Raw genomic sequence first — 24530 nt, 5'->3', positions numbered from 1 at the left:
AGAGAAGAAAACTGGGTCTCCCGAACCAGATGGAGTAGCAAATTGGATCACTCTCCAAAATAATAATAATAATAATAATCATTTAAACGGGGAACCAAGAAAAAAAAAAAAAAAAAAAAAAAACAAAAAAACAAAAAAACAGACCCTAAAAATGAAAATAAGATCCAGACAATATTACAGTACACTACAGCTTACATTCATTGATTCAAACAAGCCAGCCTTTAGATCCTTCTTGTTGCGGGCACGCCGCCGCCATAGATAGATAGCCATGTACCTGCTATAAATAGGGTAAATTAAAAGTATTAGAGAGGCTGACACTCCTCCCCTGGTACATCGCGAGTGGGATACGTGGGCTGTAGTCGTTACATTCGTTTTAATCGGCCTCCATCTAGAGTCGCCGCAGATAATAGTCCACGGTGCCCCCCTTGTGGTGAGGAAAGGGTTTATGTCAGGCACTTGACGCTGTTCCTATCACCATGGCAGGTCCCGAGTACCTGGGCCTCGATGCCGTAGGATGGAATCGCATGACATCGACCTGGTGGGATAAGGTGCGTGGTTGCTCAGATGGTCGCGACGAGCCCTTGAATCTCTTCCCTAACGTTGTTTGCGCAGGTCCTAGCATTCTGCTTACTAGCCACGATCGTTCTTGGTTCACTCTTTATTCTGGGTTACATTGTGTTAAAGCTCCATGGGATTTGGCAGGTATGTGTTTCTTCGCAATCTTCTAATACACTGATGCCAAGCCACCCTGCTCATCTTTCCTCAGAAACGTCATCAACTCTCCGAGGTCCCAAGTGCCATTGTACGCTACTTCGATCAGCTGAAGACTGGAAAGTCTTCTTCACCCTTGTCCGAGAAATCGGCCAAACGCGACCTCAAATCTTTCGGTGTGTTCCTGGGGGATTTTTCGAACCCACCTACTCCAGCGGAGGCACAACTACTTTCGCAATGGGATGTTCTTGTCGTCGACCCCCTTCAACCGGGAGTCGCGAATGCTCTCACCGGCCACTGCACCTCTCCACATGTTCTCGGCCGGCTCGAAGTACAAAGACTGGTGCAATCGGATGCGAGTCGCAGCAACGACGAAGTTATCCAAGCTCTGACCACGGTGGTGCAGACCCTGACAACGAAATTCCAGCGCCAACCGGGAGGATCAACTGCTCCTTTCCACGGCGTGCTCCTAGCCGAGTTCCACGCCCACTTCCAGCCCGTCGTTCTGAACGAGCTCATCAAGTATATCAATGACCTGGGACTAGACGTCTGGCTCGAGCTGGCCCCGCCAGATTATCTTGGGGAGAAGCAATGCCGCGAGATCAACATGCAGCAGGTGCGGGGAATTGTCTATCGCAACGGCACCATCCTACCAGATGGAGACCGACGCAACTACTTCCAGATGGCGGAGATGCGGGCTGCGATGCGTGTGGTGGCGGCGCAAAAGGCTCGGGGAGATTCGACTCTAGCGATGTGGGACAGTGTCGATGATGGAGTGACAGTGTCGCACCATGTCATTGGGCGCACGTTCAAATGGTGCAACTACAACAGTGCAATGATCTACATCGGACCTCGGGCAGGATTGACCAACGCGGAGATTGCCGTGGCTGAAACGGTTCTGCATGAACCTCTCGGGGCGATGATGTGGCTGAAGCGCGGCGAGGTGCTCGAAGCACACGACGTGTGGCGCAACAACAACCGAATCTCCATCTCCTCAACCAACGCAGCATCTCCTCTCTTCGACGCCCTCGATTCCTTCATTCCCGATCTCAACACCAAATTGTCTCTGCAGCCCCCCTCAACTACCAGTCTTACTCTTCCAAGTCCTGGTTTGTCCGTCAATGGTCTTGAATGCAGGGTTGCCGACGAAAATCCTCACATCGATCCTCTGTCGTTTTCCCCCGATGGCGCCACCTACTCGGAACTCGGATGTTTTCATCTCGGCTTGGACTGTACCTCACAAAACATCACCGATGTTCTCGAAACCCAGCGCCATCTGCGAGACTTGGACCTGCTCGAACGCCTCAAGCCGGAACAGCTTCGGGGTTTCGCCGCTTCAATCCGCACTCTCCAGAACGCACAGGTCACCTATCCCGACCTCTCCGATGCCATCGCCGCCACTCAAGAGCTTGTTGACCTCCTGAGTGTCAGCAAAGGGGATGACAATGACCGCCTCCGAGTCTACGTTGGGCTGCACTCTGGCTTCCGCACGCGTCTGGGCACTCAAGTCTGGGGTTTGCTCGATCTCGATCCCCACATTGGTATGCTGAACCTTTATGTCAACGGCAAGACGCTGGACCGCACTGGAACCATTTTGCACGCCTATCTCTCCGGTCGCGGATTCAGCCGCACTCAGTGTCTGATTATGGAAATGGTCTTGGCCGCTGAGAACCAGTCTCTGTCCAAGGACTGGAGTATGCCTCAACGGTGGGTCGAAGACATCGAACAGCTCACCCCCGCTGAAAATCTTGCTTGGCATCGGCGCTTGGCTGCATCTGAGGGCAGTGGCTCTTCCATGCTCTGCGCGAAGCTGCGAGCCTGTAGTGAGTACCAGCTCGTGGACGCGCCTTCTCACGCCCAGCGCCGAGCCTTGACCTCCAGCGCGTACCTCGATGAGGAGATTTCCGCTGCAGAACTCGTCGCCTCTCGGTTGGCATGGTATCAGGAACAAGGATGCTGGTCTCTGGATCCCGAGGTCGCCACGGCACTGTTCCTGGAGATCGATGCTCGGTTGCCTGAAGTCTTGGTTGACAACGAGGCGGATATCCTAGCAAGGCTTCAGGATGTGGCGCAGACCACTCTCCAGAAAGGTCAGATTGATGCGAGTGCGGACTTCTTCGCCCTTTGTATCTTCTGCGCCTTCCGTCGCCTGGCATTGAATGAGATCTACTTGGAAGTTCTGGACCGGAATCCCCTGCCGAATCAGGATGCAGTACAGGCCTCGTGTTTTACCGAGATGTATGCCTGTGGTGCGCGCACTGACATGTACTTCGACACGACTCCTAAGCGACTGGGAAAGATTATCTGGAAATGGTACCGGGCATATTATCACAAGTACCAACCACCCCAACGGGAGGAAGGCTTTACAGAGCTCCCCACAGCATACGCTTCCATGAATGTCGATCTTGATCCCAAAGGCGACCGAAATAAGATTCCCTGGCATTATAGGTTCACCTTCTTGGGTATTTTTGCCGTTCCCGCGCTTATTGATGTCACAATGCTCACCACTGTCGGCCGTGGTCTTTACCTTACCACGTACATGAGCGACGTGGACAAGACGCTCGCCACCACCGCCCTGATGTGCGCCCTGCTTGTCTGTGGTGGCTTCGGCAGTTGGATCAGCTCTGGGGGTAGCTACTATCTCTACGCGATGGCCTTCCCTGCCATGAGCATGTTCGTCTTGACCCGGTTCGTTGCTGGTCTTGCGGTCGCTCTGGTTGGAGGCATCATCGCACTTATCGTTGTCGGTGTGGTTAAGGGAGGTGCAGCTGGAATTCTGTTCTTCCTATACTTCGTGATGCTTTCAACGTATCTTATGACTCTTTCCGCCCTCTCAGTCTACCAGCTTCCAGGCTATTCCTTCCAATCGGTAAGTTCTCATCAAGCCGAGAATGATGACGACTGTGCCTAACATTTCCAGGGACGAACTGTGATCATGACGTGTATTCCGATCCTGTTCATTTCACCCATCGTCACTTTGTGGGTGCATCACGATTCGGTCATCTATCTCTGCTTCCTTTTCCTGTTCCTAGGCTCGTTGCTGGTTGGCGCGCGGCGCATCATGGGTGAATGGAACAGCTGGTATCTCAACATCCCCACAGTGACCGACACCCAAATCGTCGAATGGTACCTGCAAAAATGCGTCCCCCCCAGCGAGAGTCAGAACGAGAAGGTCAAAGACTTCGGATCGGATGCACGCCAGGCCTTATATGCTCGCGTCAAGAAAGAGCGACACCGCCACTTCTGGACCCGGAAGACAACCGATCCGTTTGTCGCAAAGCTCGCTGGCGGCTACTCAGCGACCGTCTTTCTTCTCGGCTGGTACTGCCGCTACTCTCGGACGAAAATGCCCCTGCCCTACAGCCCAACATGGAACTTGCAATTGAGAGCTGCAGTCGACACTATGGGCGAGATGCAGAAAGGTCTCAAGCTCCATAGCGCCTTTCTACACTGGCGTCATACGGGTGCAGACGTCTGGTGTGGTATCCTGTACTTTGTGGTTGCCCTTTCCGACAAGTGGAGTGCTCTCTTGACGGGCGAATCCATCGTGGGATTGTCCGCAGCAAACAGCGCTACATATCGACTCACTGTTGGTTTTGCGCTCGGCTACTACTTGCTAGGTGCAGTCATTCTTGACGCGGTCTCTCAGCCTCTCTGGATATCGGTCACCAAGCGCACGCCCCAGCCCGTCTCTTCGCTCGCTGGTCTACGTGAGGTGTCCCTCACTGATGCTAACGCACGTCGGAGGTTGTATTGGAAGAACCTGATGAAGTTTTTCTTCCTCCACATTTGGGGTGTAGCGATCACGCTGGCCATCATGTGGACATTTGAAACTGCCAAAATCTCGGTCATAATGTTCCTGGCCTATGTTGGCTGCTACAGTGGTCTTCTCTGGTACCAATACAACCGGATCTTCAGCGGACCTCATGTAGCCCGAGGGCTAGCTATCAGCGCCCTGATCGGCTTAGTCGTTGGCATCATCCTTCATGAGGTCCTCCCTGCTTTCCAATACAGCAGTGTTATCGGGCTGGGCAGTGGAACGTGGGCCTGTGCATTCTACACACTCTACAAAGCCGATATTGGCTTGTCGCTGTTCAAGAGTTCTCCCGAGGAGAAGAGTGTTGTCAAGATCAAGGACACTTCAGTCACCTACGGCTTCAGCTCCCTCGAACCTTTCCCTGACCTGTCGCAGTCCACACTTTCTCAAATGTTTGACAACATCACTTTACTTTCGGACGAATTCCGGTACAAGCTTGACCCGTCAACTCATCCAGGTGTAGAGGTTATGCAGATTCTGCGCTCTGAAGACCCCAAAGCCGATCTTGTCCGGGCTGCATTCCCCGCTGCAACAAATATTATGAACCACGCAGCACAGCTTTGGGAGAGCGGAGAGACGACAGTGGAGTTAGTCTCGGCTGCCCACTTGATCCAGCCTGAGCAGAAGGTTCGTGTTGTCTGTCGTCGTACCAGCGAGCGTCTCCACATTTATGTTGTTGTCGGTCCCGACCTTGTCGGCTATGACTGGGTCTCGGATATCCGACGCAACTGCCAGGCTATTGCGGAGGCTATCGTTCAGATGACTGCCGAGTTCCGTCTTGGTATGTCTCATGATCACGCAATGTTTGCTGAGCTTCTGGCTGTACATGGGCACGCTGGCCACGAATTGGTCCTTCCCGAAGGTGTCAAGCGTCAGCTCGAGAATAGTTCTGTGGAACGAACTCGCGTGCTGAACTACTCTTCCAAGACGATTCTCCGTCACTTGCTGCTTGGCGTTGACTGTGATATCGAATGGGATCTGTTGCCTCAGTATGCTCGATCGTTCCTGCTTCGCAGGTGCTTGGGAGAGCCGTGTCGCGTTTCTTCCCAGCAGCTCGATTGGCTCGAGTCCAGAGCGACTGCTGCAGAAACACTTCGACTTGAGGAGTATCTTGCTCGCTGGAACCTGGGTGTCACAATGACAACTTCTGTCAAAAGATATGCAAAGACACTGGAGGCCCAACACCGGGGTCTTGAACAAGAAGGCTTCCTCAGCAACAGTTACGACAGGCCCATCCGGGACATCCTCGCGCTGAATGCGGAAGAGTCGAATGTGGGGATGGGCGAGGCTTTCCGCATGTCACTTGCTCGGACGAAGCAAATCTGGAACGCATGCATCAAGTTCATGGTTATCGCTTTGGTTGCTGATCCCGAGTACCAACGAGAGCTTGATTTCATGCTTCGAGGACAGCCCCTGTTCTTCGCCTGGCCGGTGACTGTCATTCTCACTGCTGTGTGGCAATTCTGTAAGATGCTGCAGCGCATCATCATTCCACTCGTCCTGGTAAGACAAATTCATCTTGTCCCACAAGAGGGTTCAGTTATGATGCTAACATTCAATAGGTGCATGGTCGTGATAAGGTCTCCACCCTGTATCGAAACATGCAAGGTTGGAAGACTGTGATCTATCACAATCGTGTGGAAATGGAAGGCCTCAGCGGCGTTTCTACAGGCTTCTTCCGGACCGAATCAGACGGCACGTTCAAACTCTATCAATACACGGGAAAGCACGACCAGGAACCCAGTGACTACAAGAGCCTGGTTGCCATCAACGAGTACAACGCCAAGCTGTTGCTTCTGGGACGACAAGAGTATCGTGGTCAGGACCTGATCAACGAATTCAAATATGAGTATGCTCAGGACGGATCTAAGTCACGCTCCAAATTGCCTATTCAGCGGCAGTGTACCCAAGGCAAACTGGAAGGCCAGATCGTCCAATACGACAAGCGTGGATATATCACTTCCGGATCTGCCATGCGTGGGGTCAACGCGATGGAGTTCAAGTTCTACTACCGCAAGGGAGCCAAATTTGACGACGAACTGCTGCGCGCTGAGTATGAGTTGCCACACATGAAGATCAAGGTTGCCTGGTGTATGCCGCCGCCTAATCGTCCTGAACGGCTGGATAAATGGATCCCGTACCCTCGCGTCACAGATGCCACCTACGTCCAAGGCGACGACAAGCATAGAGCTACATGGACGTATGATCACAAGTTCCACCCTATAATTGCTACAACGATGAACGGGGAGGATGTTGTTACCCCGGCCATGATTCAAGAGGACTGGTTCCATGTTCTAGAGAAACCAACCAGGTGCAGCTTCGTGGACGACAACCCGCTTCTCTCCTTCTCCTCCGTGAAGGTGAACCTCGCCTCGCGTCTGCTCGGAACTAACGTCAAGAAGTATCCCATCCCTACCTCGCGCGCTCGTACACATCTCTGGAAATCCTGGAAAGCGAGCAAAGAATTCGATGCTATCACCGCGCGATGGCTGGATGAGATCCTGTTGCGTGCCGATCGTGTCCTCAAGCCCTACTGGCGCAACCGTGACTGGGGTCGGCTGGAAGTGGCCGGCGACTACCTTGAGGCACGGGCCGATACGGTGCTGGCGCGTGTAGATATTGACCCGGAGATCAGCTCGTGGACGCCGATCGCCTTCAAGATTGCGGATCTGTCGAGTTTCGGCGTGGGCGGAGAATCTCGTATCAACACCCGAACTCTATCAACGCAGATGCAGGACACGGACACGGAGCTTCATGTTCTCGCCATGGACACCGGTACATGGCCCAATGAGCCAGGTGGTGTTTCCGCCTGTAGGCGAGATATGGTCAACGACTTGAAGGGAATTCGCTGGCACATTCTTGCCGAAGCCGCCAACGACTTTGGTGTGCCGAGGTTCCAGATCGAGCGAAACGTGCAGTCCCTGACGGTCTTGCCGCAATGGGGTCTTGACTTCTTGAACCCGACGCACGGCATGTTCCAGAACTACCTTGATTCAGAAGTGGTCCAGAAGATCCATGACACCAAGGTTGCGGACATCGAGCGCAACTTCATTCCTATTCTCGCCAGCCTGGTTCGTTGTGCCCGGACAATCAACAAGACACGTGCGCATGTTGAAGAAGCCACCAAAGCCTTGGTTGACCTGAACACGTACTTTGAATCTTCGCGCAACTGGAACGATGTCTGGATGAGTGACACCGTCAAGCGCGCTTGGCGCGAGCTTTGGCTGACTGAGGAAATGGACGGCGCTATTCCTGTCTCCGAATGGTGGCATGCCGAGTTGCCGACTCTACAACAGCTGGATACAGCTCTCGACATGTGGCATCGCTGTAAGTAACCTTCTGGCTGTCTTCCAACGCACAGATCACTAACCATCTTCTAGATCTCTTCATCTTCTCCGTCCCTGTCCCCGACCGCATTCCGGACGTGTTCCAAGCATCGCACCATTTCACGGGTGCCAACTACGGTGTGCTCTGCAAGGTCAAGCGCAAGTGTGCACTCCATGTTTGGGATCACTGCGTCAGTTTCCGTGAGATGACTACCTTCCTCTCCGCGGCCGTGTCATTCGACTCCACCTTTGTCAATTCCACCCTCATCTCTCTCGGCCATCTGTCCTGCGTTCTCATCGAACACCATGCGGACGTTGTCCTCCCTTGCGCCGAGTACTTCAACCCTGGATGGGAGATCGAACTGGGAACGTGTGAGGGTGTCTTGGAGCATCGCCGGGCCTTTGCACGCAAGATCGATCCGGTGGTCAACGGTATCACGAACATGGAGAGGTACAAGCCGATCGAGAAGATCAAGACGGAGACACCCACTGTGGTCATGTTGTCGCATATTCGGTAAGTCTCCCTTCCACGGGTCTGGCACTAATATTGGAGGGGATCATGTTAACGCGACACGCAGTTACGTCAAGGATATCAAGACGGCCATCATGGCCACGGACTTGATTGTCAACCAATGGGGCTTCAAGGACTATCGCCTGCACATCTACGGAGATATGGAGCGTGCGCCAGGCTACGCCTCGGAATGTCAAGAAGTCATCGCATCGAAGTCCCTGCGCGACCACGTCGTGTTGAAGGGTCTGGGCAAGCCGGATGTGGTGTTACAGGATGCTGTGAGTATTTTCCCTTTCGCGTAAACCTTTTAGCCCCAACAACATCACTAACCGTCCGCCCCAGTGGCTGTTCATGAACTCGTCGACCTCAGAAGGTCTACCGCTCGCCATGGGTGAAGCCGCCCTCACCGGCGCGCCCGTGGTGTGTACCGACGTCGGCGCGTCGTTCTGTGTGGTCGTCAACCGCGAGACCGGCAAACGGTTCAGCGAGGTCGTCCCCCCGAACGACGCCTTCTCCCTGGCGTCCGCCCAGATCCGCGTGATGGCCCTCCTCGGTGAATGGAGCCAATTCGCCGGCGACCCGGAGGGCTTTGTGCCCCCGACGCTGGGCCTGCGCCCGTCCCCCGAGGAGGTGCAGGCGATCTCGCAGCGCATGTACGCTAAGCAGGAGGAGCGCCGCCAGTTCGGCATGCAGGGCCGCGACAACGTCCTGGCCAGCTTCTCCAGCCATCGGTACCTCCGCGAACACGAGCAGATGCTGTGGCTGGGCAAGTACCAGAGTCTCAGCTACTTCGCGCACGGCCCGGCCTCGATGAGCGGCTCGTCTAGTGGCTTCTTCAAGGACACCAAGGGCCGCGTGACCGTCGAACAGGTCGGAGATGCCCTGCTCCCGCCCACGCCCCCGTGGATGGGCGGTTCCCGGCGGACTCGCGGCAAACGCTTTGAGAGGTTCAGTTCGACTAGCACGCAGTCCCTCGCTTAGGTGGTTTTTTTTGTGTTGCGTTGCATTGCATTGCATCAAGGTGGATGGATCTCATGATTGCACTTGCTTTAGTTGTGGAGATTTGTAAATACGGGCCATCTATACGGTTCTGGTCTTAATTAGCATAATCATAATTTACGATTGGGTATTTACAAGAACCCTCGTGACGAGAAACTGGCTGTCTTTCCTGGTATTGAACACGTTATCGGAGACTTGGAACCGGGGGCAGAGTCAGTAATTTCACCATCGGTTGTAATATGTGCTCCGTAGGGCCGAGTGGCTAGTTGCTTATGTATGTGACACCATTGCTTATCAGTTGGCCGTGCCCCTTTGACCGTCTCTTACTCTTCTTGATTCTGCCTGCCCAGTATCCTGATACGATGACTGGGTGGCAGATATTGCATGGCCCCCGAGTTGCGTACCAAAGTCCGACGGGCTGGTCGATTGATTCTCAAGCCTGCGAAGGTGCGCCGTAGCTTGACCACCCACATTGGGTGGGGATCAGGGCGAGTTGACCAGTTCTATTTATCTCCCAAGTTGGCGGTCTAGTCGAGCTTGCTCCTCATGCGATCGTAGTTCACGACTGACTCCAGCAGCGTTTGCGTTCCCAGGGCACTGCAGGGTATCAGCTAAGTCCGACCTGACCGAAACACAGAAGATTCTCAGCAACCAGCACTTACCAGTCCTCAGGTTTGCAGTACTCCTCCGGATGATGGCTGACGCCCTCCTTACAGGGCACGAAGATCATGGCCGTGGGGCAGTGTCGGCTCGTGTAGACGCTGTCATGGCCCGCGCCGCTGGTGATCTCCAGCCAGCCGTCGGCGCCGACGAGCTGCGTCGCCGCCTCCTTGACGGCCGTCAGGCAGTTGGCATCGAACTGCACGGCGGGCGAATCGGTATCCAGTGTCCACTCGAAGGCGACGCCCTTGCCGTCCTCGCGGGCGATCTCGTTGAAGGCGGCCAGACATTCGTCCTGCACGGCGTGCACGACGCGGTCGCGCGGGTGCCGGATGTCCAGCGTGAAGGTCACCTCCGCGGCGACGGTGTTCGTGGACGAGGTCGGCGGCAGCTTCAGCACCCCTGTCGACGCGAGTGCCCCGTGTCGCCGGGCCACGGTGTTCGACGCCGCGATCATCTTCGCCGCCGCGAGGACCGGGTCGCGCCGCGCGCTGAGCGGCGTCGTGCCCGTGTGTGCGTCGCGGCCGGCCACCTTGATCGTCAGCCACCGATATCCCTGCGCTCCGGTCACGGCGCCGATCTTCCGGTTGGCTTCCTCCAGAATGGGGCCCTGTTCGATGTGCAGCTCGAAGTGCGCCCCGAGTGGGTAGCCCCTGGGCGAACAGGGGGTGTCGCCCAGGAAACCGTGGCGCTCCAGCTCGGAGCGTAGTGTCACGGCGGGGTCGAAGATATCCGCCAGTTTCCAGGCGTTTTGGATGGGGATCTCGCCGGCCCAGACGCCGGAGGAGCACATGGATTTCGGGAATCGGGCCCCCTCCTCGCTGTGATGCGTTAGATCTAGTCATGGTGTGGGGAGCGGCATCGATTGGTGTGCTGTGCTGTACTCACTTGGTCCAGTTCACCAGTCCGACGTCTAATTGGGTCTGGTAGCCGTGGTCTTTCATCGTGCGCAGCACCTCTAACGCGGCGATGACGCCCAGAATGCCGTCGTACCGACCCCCGCGCGGTTGCGTGTCGAGGTGACTGCCCATTGCTGTCATGGGCGCCGAGGAGTTGAGAGCCCCACGTTGTCGTGCGAACATGTTGCCCATCTGGTCGATGGTGATGGTGCAGCCAAGCTTCTCGGCTTCGTCCAGCAGCCACCGGCGGACTCGGGCGTCGTCATCTGTCAGGCATAGTCGGTTCATGCCGGTTTCCGTGGGGCCGCTATCACTGTGTCAGAGATGCTCATACTCGACAAGTCGAAAAGTCTGTTATAATACTCACTCGCCATATCGATGAGCTGCGCCCCATTGGCAGGTGTGATGGAGAGTTTCCAGCAGGCGATCGGAATTGATCTTCAAGCCGGAACCGGCGTGCGAAGACAGCTGCCGCCGGAAGCTCGTCGCGGTCAACCCCCGAGAAAATGAGGGCTTGAACATGATTGTGTTGGCTCTGAGCGACGGCGGATAGGATTTCAAATGACAGCGCCGATAATGGTCAATTCGATGGTGAGGTTGGTGGAGGCTGGATGGCTTCAAATATTGGAAGCTGGTCGCCGACCGTAGAACAATTGCGCCTTCCCGCGACCGGCGCCTTCTTGCGACAATCCGCTTCTCCTCCACATACCCACACAAATTGTGGAGATTGAGAGGGCAGAAAGAGAAAAACAACTGGAACAAAACACAGAAAAAAAAATGAAGAGTGGCCTTTTTTCAATGGAGCCGAAGGAGAAGCATTCAATGCCGAGATGCACATGTTGTCAAAAGGCGCAGAGTAACCGCCAGCCGGGCCGAAGCATTTATTAGAAAGCCAACAACCGCCGCCTCGCATCAACCTAACTGCAACAAGTGCACTTTATCAACATGGCACCTCAACGGCGATCCATCTACATCAATTCTGCTCCTTCGACGATAGTGTCGCCGCCCGCGGCCCAGGTCCGGGCTTTTCATGAGCAGTTCCCTGGATACCAGGCCAGTCCTCTGGTGCCCTTGCCCGAAGTCGCGCAGGCACTCGGCGTCCGTGCAGTGTATGTCAAACAAGAAAACAATCGTTATGGCCTACCCTCCTTCAAAGTTTTGGGAGCCTCATGGGCCATTTACCGGGCGCTTCTGGCACTCCTCGACCTCCCTCTTGAGACCTCCTTAAAAACCCTCACGGAGCGCATCCGGGCGGGTGAGCCTTTCACGTTGATGGCCGCCACGGAGGGAAACCACGGTCGCGCAGTGGCCTGGGTGGCTCGTCAACTATCTCTCCACGCACGCATCTATGTCCCTCGCACGATGGTCGCGTACACCCAGGAAATGATCCGGTCGGAGGGTGCGGATGTTATCGTAGCCGATGGGGACTATGACTATGCCGTGCTGGAGGCCGCCAAGGCATCGCAAGCGACGGAAAACGCAATCCTAGTACAAGACACGGCTTTTGAAGGCTATGAGGAGATCCCTGCCTGGATTGTGGAGGGCTACTCCACGTTGATGCACGAGGTAGATGTGCAGCTACAGGCGCGGGGTCAGCAAAATACCCTGGTCATTTCGCCTGCGGGCGTCGGATCGCTGGCTCAAGCGGTCGCGATTTATTCCAAGTCGCGCACAAGCCCAGCGACTTTTGTGGCTGTCGAGCCGGACACTGCTGCTTGTCTGAACCTGAGCCTCAAAACAGGCGAGTCGACCTCGATCGTCACTAGTCCCAGTATCATGGCCGGCATGAACTGCGGCACTGTGTCCTCCGCCGCCTGGCCGGTTCTGCAGAAACTTGTCGATGCCAGTGTCACAATTTCGGATTATGAGAGCCACTGCGCCGTCCAGTACCTTGCATCAAACGGGGTAGACTCGGGTCCATGCGGGGCGGCCAGTTTAGCAGCTATTCGGCGTCTCAAAGCAGAGCACGATTCTCCCACGTACTTTTCTCCGGACTCGGTGATTGTATTGCTGAGCACTGAGGGTCGTCGTCCATACCAGGTCCCGGAAGATGTCTCGTCAGATGACCCGATTGTGTTGACCCAGACCCTTACACGAATTGACTCCTCCAACCCAACATTGTCCAAGGCCAAGGGAGCAGGCGAGACAGATATCGTCAACTACCTGTCGGCATGGTTTGCGCATCGTGGCATCGAGCATCATCGCGTGGAAACCAAGCCCAGCCGTCCTTCTGTGGTCGGCGTCGTCAGGGGAACCGGAGGGGGGAAGTCTCTGATGTTCAACGGCCACGTGGATACCGTGACCTTGAGCACGTATGAAGGAAACGGACTGAGTGGGCATCTTGGCGAGAAGGATGGCAAACAGGCGATCTTCGGTCGGGGGACGCTTGACATGAAAGCCGGAGTCGCCGCAGGACTGTCTGCATTGGCGAGCGCTCAGCGATCGAGGCTTGCCGGAGACGTGATCGTCACTGCCGTGGCAGATGAGGAGGATGCCTCGCAAGGCACGATGGATGTGATCGAAGCTGGATGGAGAGCCGACGGGGCGGTGGTGCTGGAGCCCACTAACCTCAGGCTAGCACATGCCCATAAGGGATTTGTATGGGTAGAGCTGGACGTCCAAGGACGCGCAGCGCATGGCTCGAACCCTGCGGCCGGTGTTGATGCGATTATGAACATGGGATTGTTGTTGCAGGCCTTAAAGCAGTATCAGCAGCAGTTACCAGTCGACGAGGTGCTTGGTCAGGCATCGCTGCACTGCGGAGTGATCAACGGTGGGGATGAGGTATCCTCATATCCCGCCAGCTGTTCATTGACCGTCGAGTTCCGGACTGTGCCCGCACAGACAGAGGAGATGATTCTGAATGAGCTGCGAGGCCTACTCACTCGGATCCAAAGGCAGAACGCCGAATTCCAGTTTAGCGAGCCTCGTATCACTTTCTCGCGGCCGTGCCAGTACCTCCCTGAGAGTCACCCCCTTGTGCAGCAAATGGTTAAGATCAGCAAGACGGTTCTTGAAGAACCTGTCCCCGTGGTCAGTGTGCCATTTTGGTGCGATGCTGCCCTTCTAACACAAGCCGGAATCCCTAGTATTGTCTTGGGTCCGGCTGGCGAAGGATTGCATGCCAAAGAAGAATGGGTAGAGGTGAACAGTGTGCGACAGCTAACAGAGATGCTTGAGAGGTTGAGTAGGGAATTTTGCCAATGAGCTTGAATGTATCATAGATCACTTAGGGATGAGTCCTTGAAGGTAGACAGTTGCATTGGAGTTGGTGTGTTTACATGTTTACATGAAGGAACGTGGAAGAAGTAAGTAGTTGATGGCCAACTCTGAACCGCTGCCTGAGGCCTGCCAGATGAATTAGTCAGCTTTGCATGGCGGGGGCGACGGCGGGGCATTTGATGTAAGCCCAATTGCAGCAAGCGGTGAGTATTACACCGCCCTAATCTGCCTTTCGGCCTCGATGACTGCACCCACTCACCCTTCTCTTCTCTCTCTCTCTCTCTCTCTCTCTCTATCTCTTCCTCTCTCACTCCTCTTCTTTAATTGATTGAATTTCAACCTCGTCGCGTCTCGTTCCTATCGATCGAGACTGATACTTTCCTAGATGTAATCTCCATCTGCTCGCCTGGCATTCTGCGATGGATGAGCCCTTCCCGTTCGATGACCAGCTTCTGTCTCCATCCTTCGAGAGCCTTCTCGATGAGACCAACCATTTTCTCGATCAGTCACCAGGCTCAGGCGCTTCGTCCTGGAATCTCGCTCCTTCCCTAGAAACCAGTAATGGCTTCTTGGACTGGGAGCCGCTGTCAGACAATGCAGCGTCTTTCGCACTTCCTATCGATCACTCGTCGTTCGACAACCCTTTGCAGCAAACGGAGCTACCTGACGTCCTCTCCACCGACCATCTTTCGCAGCACGATACATTGGCGTCCTTTGACTACTCACTTGCAGCTGATCCTTCCCTCTCAGTTCATTCAACCCGTCTCAATGATGACTTTGTCAGTGTCTCCCAGTGGCTGGATGGTGCCTATCGACCCCCCGTGCCTTGCAGCTACTGCCAACGCCACCGACTACAATGTCTTATCCTGCGCACCACTTCCGCGAATCCTAACCCGGTCACCTCGTGCTCCAGTTGCGTCGCGCTTTACCGGGAGTGCAGCCTCGCACATGGCGAGAAGCGCCAGGCTGCAGGATTCGAAACCATCTCCCCAGTGCTCGGTCATCTGCACGGCCTCACGGAAGAGCACGGCGGAGGAACTGGGCCCTCGGAGCCCGGATTCGAAGCATCCGCAAGGGAGACGGACAATGCTCTTCAGGCTGAGATGCAAGTGAGGCCGCGCTTCTCGCGCAAGGGGGCCAAAGTTCTGCGCGACTGGTTCAATCGCAATCAGCACTCCCCCTACCCGACCGATGAACAACGCGCCGAGTTCGCCAGTCAGACCGGCTTCACCGAGCGACAGATCTCAAATTGGTTTGCCAATGCCCGCCGACGCCGGAAGATGGCGTTACGTACGCCGCGACCCAACCCCGCCACCCCCTCGCCTCGCGGCAGTTCCCCCATGCCTATCTCGAGGTACGCGTCTTTGACGCCTATGGAGCGATGGCAGAAGTCTCCCCCCGACCAAGATTCAGTCTCCCCAGCCGTCATCCAGAAAGCTATCGCCACTTCGAGCCTTCCCCCAGCAGCAGAAGGTGACTTCAGCCGAGACGAGCGCGTAGAGGCGAGTCATCGCGGTGACGGTCATGCCTACTCAATCTCGAGTGTGGAAAGCGGACAGTTCGAGAGTGCGCGATCCCAAGCATCGTCCGACACGGCATCTTCAGCGGCCTGGAGTTACAACTCGGATGATCATTTCCCATTCCCGCTGTCCGATAAGCGTCGACGCCGACACTATTCTCGACGCAGGCCCTCATCCACCCACTCACTCGGCGACCTCCAATACCAATGCACGTTTTGCTCCCGATCCTTCAAGAAAAAGCACGACTGGTGCCGCCATGAGTCAAGTATGCACCTTTGTCTTGAGTCGTGGTTCTGCACTGTTGATACCACTACGCCTTATAATCTCGAGCCAGTGGAATGTGAATTTTGCGAAACTCCACGGCCCTCGCCTGCGCACCTAGAGTCGCACGAATTTGACGTCTGCGCGGATCGGCCGCCGAGCGAGCGAACATTCGCGCGCAAAGACCACCTGATCCAGCATCTCCGGAAGTTCCACCGGTGCACAAAAGTGTCCGCAGCGAGGGTCCAGGGGTGTCGCTCCACTCGTACAGCCGTGACGAGTCGGTGTGGGTTCTGCGATGCGGAGATGCAGAGTTGGACCGAGCGGGCGGATCATCTGGCGGACCATTTCAAGAAGGGCCTGCGAATGGATCAGTGGGCGGGTGGCTGGGGACTGGATCGCACATCGCTGGCGATGTTGAGAGATGCTACCTTGCCGGCTCAACGCTCCTCCGGTTCGTGACAACCATGTCCTTGAGTGGGAAGAATTCGCGACATTCGCACCCTTCTACCAGTGTCTCCACAGAAATAACCGATAGCCCGGTGTAATATCCCAGCCAGTATTGCTTAGATCATCATGTGTCATGAACGCATCGCGGGTCATTCGAGCTCTTAAAAGCGATGCCCGATCCATGAATGACTCTCCACGGGCCTCCGACCAGCCGTAGCAGCAACGCAGCGTCCTGCATCCTCCACTCACACCACCGGAACAAGGATCTTTTCAGACGTAAATCCTGAACACTCTTGTTGGGCGAGTGCGAATCTAGTTACTCGTCAGGTAGACGATCGGTGCGAGAGATTCGTCCCTTGCCATCATGGTCTATCCATCTATAGACAGTAAAATATATCTAATTGAAACATTGCTTGTCGTTCAGTCACTAGGCATGATTACGTTCCATCTCAGCATGTGACCGCATAATCTACCTCATTTGACCATATTCGGTCGCAGTTGACATGTTCCACGCAACCACTCTCCACACAACATAAAACCCACTATACACTAATTTCAGTTGCATCATTTTGAACTGTAACTGTCATTTTATACACACACACACACATATATATATATATACTTTCACACTTATCTACAGATGAAGGATAATGTGACAAGGGAGGTGAGCGGATCAGTCCCGGAGGCTACCAGCGCAGCCATTCATGTCCCGGGGAGCTGCAAAAAACAATGCTTTCTAGACCGTGTACATCTAGACTTGTGGGGGGGAATACTGGTATCGTGTATCATATCCAATGATTAGGTAATCTTCATGACTTTCTTCAGCCCGCTCAGGGAGACGGGCTTGACCAGGTACTCGTCCACTCCTGCGGCCAGCGCCTCTTGCTGCTGGTCCGCCGAGCCGAGACCGGTAACCGCGATGATGCGGGTGGGGATGAGGCCCATTTGCTTTTCGTACTGACGGATTTGCTCGGTTGAGGTGATGCCGTCCATCACAGGCATAGAGATATCTGAAGCTTCTGTCAGTCTCATCTGTCGCCTGGTAATGGGCAAAGAGGGGGAGACACTAACCCATGAGAACAAGATCGTGGCGACGAGTGCCGTCTTTGTAGGTATTAAGGGCGATCAGGCCGTTGGAGGCCGTGTCGTAGCTGCAGCCTAACTTGCGAATGAAAGTGGCAAGAATCTTCCGCGACGGTTAGCATCGAGTGAACGGCAGCAAGGAACACAATACTCACCTTAAGATTGATATCATTATCGTCCACGATGAGTACATGTACATCTTTCAGAGGTTTTGTGGGTGCGAAGGAAGAAGAAGGCGACTGATGGGTATCGAGTGGGGGTGTTGACGCCGGTGGCATGCTTTGGAAAAGATCAGGAGTCGGAGAGAGTGTAGGGTCCAGCGTTGGGGGAGACAGCGGGGTTTGACACGGGGTCGGGTTCTTGATGTAGTCGTAAAATAGAAGGAGGATGCGGTTTAGCACTTCGTCAAATTTTCGAGGTCCAAACCTGGGTGGATGTTAGTGGAAAAATCGCGGGTGGGATAGCAGCCAAGTCTTACGGTTGTGATACGCGAATCATGTTCGGTGCCATGGTATCTCGTATCAGATCCTGATTGCTGTCCAAGACGAGGTAAAATCTGAACCCGCCTGGAGCGCCCATTGTTGGCTGTACCTTGCCGGCAGCCATAGCCTTGCTGAGGGTTTCCTCCTCTATCACGACAACTTCCCCCTGTGCATCGTCTAACGACTCGGCCTGGGTCAGAGTCCAACCAGGCTGTTTGAGCAGCACCGAGGTCAGTGAGCTGCGAATCGCCAGCTTACGCTTGGCTTCGGCTGGTAAAATCCCAGTCGGCACGTCGCGAGGATGTGGATAGCTGTCGAAGCCAACAAGGGAGAATCTCATGGGGGCTGTCGGCACAACAGGTGGTGATACTATGCCTGCGCCTGGTGTTGCACCCCCGTTGCCTGAAGCCATAAGACGAACGGGGATGTAAATATCCACCTGGGTCCCTATACCCAATTCACTGCGCACATTAATGTGGCCATCGAGGGAGGAGACCAATTGCCGCACAATGCTGAAACCCAACCCCAGACCTTCCGAAAGAGTATCTTCCTGCGCAAATGGGGAAAACAACTTGTGCTTCAGAAAGTCGGGAGCAATGCCACGGCCGGTGTCGGTAACAGTAAGATGAGCGAAGATCGACTGGGGGTCGGATTTACGCCGTGCCTTGGAAAGTGATACCTCAATGAAACCCGCCTTGGTCCATTTCAGGGAGTTTCCAAGGAGATTCATGACGATACGCCGCCAAGCCCCGGCTACGGATTGCACCGTCCACGCCTGTCGGTCTTGCACACGCACCACCACCGTCAGCTCTCCATCCTTAAGCGCCGCATTGGACGGCGTATGCATGAGGCGGCGGGTGAGCGGGTTGATTGTCCGACCCAGGCGCTGACCAGTATACTGCACATCGGTTACTTCCTCGATCAAATCATCGAGGTCGAAAACGGTCATTAGATTGACTGGCGATGAATTAGACGATTTGTCGACCGCGCTCTCTTCCCCAGTGGTCAAGTTGTTGATTTTAGCGAAATCAAGGCTGCAGTCGTCAGTAGCGTCCTCGGTGCGATGGTTACGTGTGCGGGGCGGGGAGTGAAGATCCACTTACAGATGGTTCAATGTATCAAGCAGAGTCAAGCCGCAGCTCTGGACCATACTCATCCAATGCAATTGAGAGGGGTCCAGCGGGCTCGTTTGCAGCAGTTCCGCGCTAGCTAAGATGCCATGCAATGGGGACCGTAATTCATGGCTCACCGAGGAGATGAAGGCGGACTTGGATCGCTGGATGGTGGCCCAATCCACCCGCGCCACCTCGGATATGATAGAATCGCCGAAGACCTTGAAGTAATGTAGTTCTTCCATGTCTAGTGCGCGATCACTGCCCTGTGTCCAGACAAGTGTTCCCGCCAGCCAGCGGCCGCGGTTCCAATCCCATAGCGGGTAGAAGAGCACGCAGTACGCGTCGGGGAAACACTGTCTCAATTCATGGCACAGGGCTGCGACGTTCGTCCGTTGTGCATCTGAGGCTGGATTGGACGCCTCCTCCGAGGGCGTGGCGGGATTGGATTGTGTCGACGGCGTGGCAGAGGCGATCTCGTCGTGAAGGTTGATGAACTGGCCATGCGGGTAGGCGGCCACGAGACGATTTAACAAATCTTCTGTCACTGGGTTCGGGTCAACGGATGAGGCTGCCAAGGGATGGCGCGCCTCTCCTAACACATCGCAGGGTCTCTCCGAAGCCTTGGAAAGCGAGCCTACACCAGGCAAATCCACTGGGCTCGGATACGGATCGGCGAGAAACTCCGGGTTGGCGGTGGTCGGAAGGGGTTCCCAGGAGCCTGAATGACCTGGACGGACCCTGTCGTTGCATTAGCTTATCGCATTTCATACTAACACTGTCGAAAGATCGAGACTTACACTCCAGAATTGCTCCGAGAGGCATCCAAGAACATCACACCATCCAAGTCCATCGAGTCACGCAAAGTGGCACTGGCTCGGGCAAAAATGCGTGCCAGGTTATCCGAGATACTCGTCGGGGGGCGCACCGACACGGCGGGAAACTCTGAGCGGTCGGACGCTCCGAAAACCGTGTCCCGCGTATCGCTCGGCTCATCATCTCCACCGGTGTTCGTGGACCGAGTCGCCGGGTTGATCGAGGTTGTTGCAGTGCTCTGTTCTGAGCACGTGACCGCAGAGAAGAGCGATGTTAGCTCCCCAGTCAACTCCGAAGCAGTGGAGGGACGGCCGGTCGGTGGCTCCGAGGGGTCGGGGGAGGTGTCGGTCTCAATCCATGCTGGCGCTTCGGAGTCGGTAGTGGAAGGGGGTGAGTCCGTGGGCACCGTCACAGGGGGCACTTCGGTCGGGTCAAAATCGGAGTGGCCTTTGACGAAACTCGTCAAACCTTTGACCAGACTTTCGGCGCGGCGATGATAGTGGGCGATACGAACATGCTCCAGATGCCGGGAGATGGCGTCGGCGATTTCTCGGAGGGTGGCGACATCGGCATCTCCGAAGTGATCGCGCGGGTGGTCGTCCACGATGCAGAAGGAGCCGAGCACGTAGCCAGCGGGGCTGTAAATGGGGACCTCGGCGTAGAAACGAAAGTACGGCCAGCCGACGACATACGGGCGATCTTTGTAGAAGTCTTCCTTGGTGAAATCTCGAACAATGAAGCGGGATAGGTTGGCGGTCAGATTGGGGGAATCGACGATCTTGGAGGCATCCTGGCCGGTGAAGAGGGCGATGGAATGAGGACAGACGCCCCAAATCAGATCGAGCGTGCGCACACCGAGGTAGATGCCATCGTCCGGGTCGTGTTTATCCTTGTCACGCAACGAGATGGATTTGGTGGCTTCGGCGACGATATACTGATTCACGCCGTCGATAATGGAGACATAGGAGCGGTTACATCCGAACCGGTATACACCCAACTGGGCCAGTGCTGTGAGGGTGATATCCGAGGACAGGCGAGCCTCGGGAGGAACATCGTCTTCGGGAATATCAACGTTGGAATCTTGCTGATCGGTGTCTTGGCCGGGTACCAAGCGGAGGACGGGTTGATCAACAGTACAATAGTATCTGTGAGGTTGGAGTTGGGAGCATCAGCAGCAGTTACAATGGGTTGATTGTAGGGGTTGTACATTGGAGCAAGCGAACGGAGGTACCTGGATAGATCACGAATGCGCTCTCGCTCCGCCTCTGGGTGTTGCAAGGACGCTGCCATCGCGCACACAGCCCGTCTCACATCGCCTTCCTCGCAAAGGGCGGGGGCGAAGAGAAACGAGCGGCGGAGGAGGCGAGGATTCAGCGATGACCCCGATCCGATCAAGTCAGAGCGTTCGAGTCAACGCAAAAAAACTTGAAATGAGAGAGAATAGATGCGGGGCGAGGGGGGAAGGGGAGAATCAAAGAGAGAGAGAGAGAGAGAGAGAGAGAGAGAGAGAGGCGAAACGGGACCGCAACAACAGGAGGTTGGAAGGAAACGTGACACCAAGGAGGAGGAGGAAAGCGTATTCGAAAGAAAAGAGGTTGATGCAGACAACCTTAGAAAAGAATTGGTGAAAGTAGGTAACTAGTGGCTCAAGCAAAGGAGCTGAGTCAGGTTAAAGATCCCAAATGGACGAAATGGAAGAAAGAGGCGAAAGCTTCTGGGAAAAGCGGACTTTGGGGTAGGTAGTTAGAAGCGGAGGGAGGGAAAGGCAACCTTGAAGGAGTAAGCGAAGGAGCCTGAGGCCGCCAGAAGATTCAAAGAAGATTCAAAGAATATTCAATTCTGTTCGGTGCAGTCAGTCAGTCAGTCAGTCAGTCGCAAGTGTCAGGAATCTTGTTTTGAAGGCCACCGGCAGAATCCTGGTCACCGCCCCGGCAGTCGCTTGGTTTGGCCTGCCGCCCGGCGAGATCGGCGCGCTCATTGGATGATGGCATGCCGGCCGAGAAAATCTAGAACCTGGTCGGAGGAGCCTGGAGCTGGAGGCGACGGGTCTCGTGGCTGGATGGGGTTAGTCTCGCCGTTGGGCACGCATTTGACTGGTTTGGCTGTTTTGCCCGGTTTTGCCCGGTTACCACACCCACCAATCACTATCGACTTTCTGGCTTCCATCCGGGTCTAGCCAGCTGGTTCGGAAGCCTGGAGCCTCAGGCATGACATGTAGGCCTCGGTCTGCCAGTTCTTGCTGCTACTGGTACTCATAACTACTGTGTAGGTACTACCTAGTACTCATAATGTATGGTGTATAATGTCGAGGTCAGGTTGGAAATAAAGAGCCAGCCAGCCAGCCAGCCAGCCAGCCAGGCATTCATTGATACCTCAGGCTGGCATACTCGCAGTATTCTAGGCCTTTTCAGACCGTATGGTGGATGGCCGTGCGCATTGTCACTGCAGTGTCAGTGTTGTGTAACCTTAATCGGGCAAGCCACGGCAAGCCACCGGCAAGCCACCGGCAAGCCACCTGTCAGCCACAATGATGTCACCTCCCAAGAGACCTTATCCGCAGGCCTGAGGCATCAAAGACCACCAAGCATCAACACATGACCAAGTTACTGTACTGTGAATTACCTTACTTGTGTCTAATCAACAACCGCAGACATCTTACTCAAGGTTAATCGCACTCAATCCCAAGAATGTCTATGTGAGCTCCGGCCCGTATCGACTCCCCCCACTGGGGCTCACGGAGCCTCGCCCTCAACTCATACTTGAACAGGATGGTGGCCTTCCATAACCACTAAGCCATAACCACTAAATATCTCACGCTGTCCAGTCCAACTTTTGCCTACGTGACATCTTCTGCAGATTAAACGAAATGCTGATTGATAATCCAGCATCGGTCACGCCATTCCGCTTGCGACGTTCGATTTTTAATCATGTTGCGGGAGGATGATCTCCCCGCATTCTGCCAAAGAGTTAGTATATATTTGTTGCTGCAAAAGAGCCTGAGCTCACCAAACAGACTGCAGTGATTGATGTAAGTATATCCTGGCTAGCAGTATGTCGACTCGTACTGCGATCATCGGTCTCTCGTCCACCGCCACGACCTCCTGGGCTGCCAATGCGCATTTGCCGGGTCTGCGCCGGTCTTCGCGGTTCCAGATCGCCGCTCTCTGTAACAGTAGCCGGTCGGCCGCCGAAGCCGCCATCGCAGAATACGACTTGGATGCCAGTAGCGTCACTCCCTATGGCAGCCCGGGCGATTTGGCGGCGGATCGCACGATCGATCTCGTGATTTGCAGCACGCGAGTCGATCGGCACTATGAGACCGCGTTGCCCATGATTCAGGCGGGCAAATCGACCTACATTGAGTGGCCCATTGCCAGCAATCCGACCCACCTCGAGGAGCTTCTCGCCGCCCGCCGCCGCAGTGGTGCTCAAGTCGCGGTGGGGCTCCAGAGTCGCTTTGCACCCCCCGTGCGTCGGATCCGAGACCTGCTCCAGTCGGGTGAACTGGGTCGCTTGCTGAATACTGAGGTCCGCGCTTTTGGAGGGACCCTGGATCGTGAGTTTCTCCCGCCCGGATTGGCATATTTCGCCCAGCGCTCGGTCGGCGGGAACCCGATCACCATCGGCTTCGCTCATGGTACGTACCCTAAGAAAGAGTGTCATGAGTCAAAACGTGCTAAGGAGACAACCGTACAGTCATCGACTTTGTGCAATCGGTGGTCGGGGATGTGATCCCGGAGACCGACCACATTCAATTCCAGCTCCAGCGCCCGAGCATTCGTCTGCGCGAGCCCACCACAGGGTCGATCGTGGAGACTATCCGCTCCGATGTGCCGGATCTCGTCAGCCTCCATGGTGAGTGGCGCTTTCCAAGACATGGAACAGGGTCTACCTAACTAACCTCCATAGGCCACTTGCCGGAATCAGCCCACGTGGCAGCCCAAGCTAGTCTAGTCGCCTACTTTAGTCGAGGCCAACCCTTCCCTGGAGACCCGCAGCTCACATGGACCTTGACCTTCGAGCAAGGTGCCGTTCGTCTCATCTCCCCCGCGGGTATTGTCCTGGGTGCAAACACCTATGCGGAGCCTGTGACCATCTCGGTGCATCGCTTCGACACAGGTGAAGTGGAATCGGTTCCGTGGGCGTGGTCGCCCGAGCAGGAAGAGCTGCCTTTCAGTGCACGCTCCGTCCAGAGCTGCTTGGTGAGCTTGGCGGAAGGGGATTCGGATGGATATGTATCACTGGAACAGGCAGCTGCGCGGGCGCGGCAGATTGCACGCTGGCTTGACTCGTTTCCGGCATAATAATGAGTGACAATGAGGGACGTAGCTGCGCAGGTCCCATCGGATGTTAAATCACGGCGTATATTGATGTCAATATGTTCTAAGCCAACTGACACTTTGTCTCCATAGATCAGAGCTTTGACAGAGTGTGAAAGCCTGACGACTAATTGTGATGGCCGAAGATCATCAAATATGGAAAGTGGAGGTGGTACAGTAGCTTGGGGTCAGTGGCGCTCGTGTCGGAGTAAGAGGAGGCCGAACACCTCGTGGGGGCCACCAGCCCGTTACGGCCTTTCATCTTCTGTCCACCACGCTTGGTGCCTTTATAGGGTTATTTTTTTCTGCAGGGTAGCTCATGGTACCCCTGCATCAAAATAG

The 24530-nt window shown here is 55.2% G+C and overlaps 5 protein-coding genes across 5 annotated transcripts; 3 read left to right on the top strand and 2 right to left on the bottom strand.

Annotated features, from left to right (window-relative positions):
- Positions 1–345: 345 nt before the first annotated feature.
- On the top strand, positions 346–9497 carry BO95DRAFT_518233 (glycosyltransferase family 4 protein). Its single transcript, XM_025591956.1, has 8 exons — positions 346–548; positions 613–702; positions 767–3580; positions 3632–6031; positions 6091–7855; positions 7909–8368; positions 8433–8643; positions 8708–9497. The coding sequence occupies exons 1-8, from the start codon at positions 477–479 to the stop codon at positions 9344–9346; spliced, it is 8451 nt and encodes a 2816-aa protein (XP_025437629.1). The 5' UTR covers positions 346–476; the 3' UTR covers positions 9347–9497.
- Positions 9498–9876: 379 nt separating this feature from the next.
- BO95DRAFT_447297 (putative beta-alanine synthase) lies at positions 9877–11303 on the bottom strand. Its single transcript, XM_025587587.1, has 2 exons — positions 10027–11303; positions 9877–9961 (listed from the first exon to the last, which is right to left on the bottom strand). Exons 1-2 carry the CDS (start codon positions 10815–10817, stop codon positions 9892–9894), a joined length of 861 nt encoding a protein of 286 aa, XP_025437628.1. The 5' UTR covers positions 10818–11303; the 3' UTR covers positions 9877–9891.
- Positions 11304–11868: 565 nt separating this feature from the next.
- On the top strand, positions 11869–16798 carry BO95DRAFT_423433 (uncharacterized protein; the record flags this gene model as incomplete). The annotated part of the gene is made up of 2 exons (XM_025584629.1): positions 11869–14105; positions 14618–16798. The coding sequence occupies 2 exons, from the start codon at positions 11869–11871 to the stop codon at positions 16386–16388; spliced, it is 4008 nt and encodes a 1335-aa protein (XP_025437627.1). The 3' UTR covers positions 16389–16798.
- Positions 16799–17174: 376 nt separating this feature from the next.
- BO95DRAFT_373995 (two-component sensor protein histidine protein kinase) lies at positions 17175–21159 on the bottom strand (the record flags this gene model as incomplete). Its single annotated transcript, XM_025583081.1, has 7 exons — positions 17175–17392; positions 17448–17562; positions 17615–17885; positions 17938–18975; positions 19045–19794; positions 19854–21014; positions 21101–21159. The coding sequence occupies 7 exons, from the start codon at positions 21157–21159 to the stop codon at positions 17175–17177; spliced, it is 3612 nt and encodes a 1203-aa protein (XP_025437626.1).
- A 1676-nt stretch (positions 21160–22835) lies between these two features.
- On the top strand, positions 22836–24499 carry BO95DRAFT_447288 (Gfo/Idh/MocA family protein). Its single transcript, XM_025587586.1, has 3 exons — positions 22836–23506; positions 23566–23724; positions 23779–24499. Exons 1-3 carry the CDS (start codon positions 22921–22923, stop codon positions 24171–24173), a joined length of 1140 nt encoding a protein of 379 aa, XP_025437625.1. The 5' UTR covers positions 22836–22920; the 3' UTR covers positions 24174–24499.
- Positions 24500–24530: the final 31 nt, after the last annotated feature.

The sequence above is a fragment of the Aspergillus brunneoviolaceus genome, assembly GCF_003184695.1.
Source record: "Aspergillus brunneoviolaceus CBS 621.78 unplaced genomic scaffold BO95scaffold_85, whole genome shotgun sequence".
NCBI lineage: Eukaryota > Fungi > Ascomycota > Eurotiomycetes > Eurotiales > Aspergillaceae > Aspergillus > Aspergillus brunneoviolaceus.
This window is presented reverse-complemented; position numbering and strand designations above follow the sequence as displayed.

Coding starts and splice junctions, on each gene's coding strand:
- BO95DRAFT_518233 (XM_025591956.1), top strand. CDS start 477: ATGGCAGGTCCCGAGTACCTGGGCCTCGATGCCGTAGGATGGAATCGC. Junction 549..612: donor CATCGACCTGGTGGGATAAG/GTGCGTGGTTGC, acceptor TTGTTTGCGCAG/GTCCTAGCATTCTGCTTACT. Junction 7,856..7,908: donor TCTCGACATGTGGCATCGCT/GTAAGTAACCTT, acceptor ACCATCTTCTAG/ATCTCTTCATCTTCTCCGTC.
- BO95DRAFT_447297 (XM_025587587.1), bottom strand. CDS start 10,817: ATGTGCTCCTCCGGCGTCTGGGCCGGCGAGATCCCCATCCAAAACGCC. Junction 9,962..10,026: donor TACTGCAAACCTGAGGACTG/GTAAGTGCTGGT, acceptor GATACCCTGCAG/TGCCCTGGGAACGCAAACGC.
- BO95DRAFT_447288 (XM_025587586.1), top strand. CDS start 22,921: ATGTCGACTCGTACTGCGATCATCGGTCTCTCGTCCACCGCCACGACC. Junction 23,507..23,565: donor CACCATCGGCTTCGCTCATG/GTACGTACCCTA, acceptor ACAACCGTACAG/TCATCGACTTTGTGCAATCG. Junction 23,725..23,778: donor GGATCTCGTCAGCCTCCATG/GTGAGTGGCGCT, acceptor TAACCTCCATAG/GCCACTTGCCGGAATCAGCC.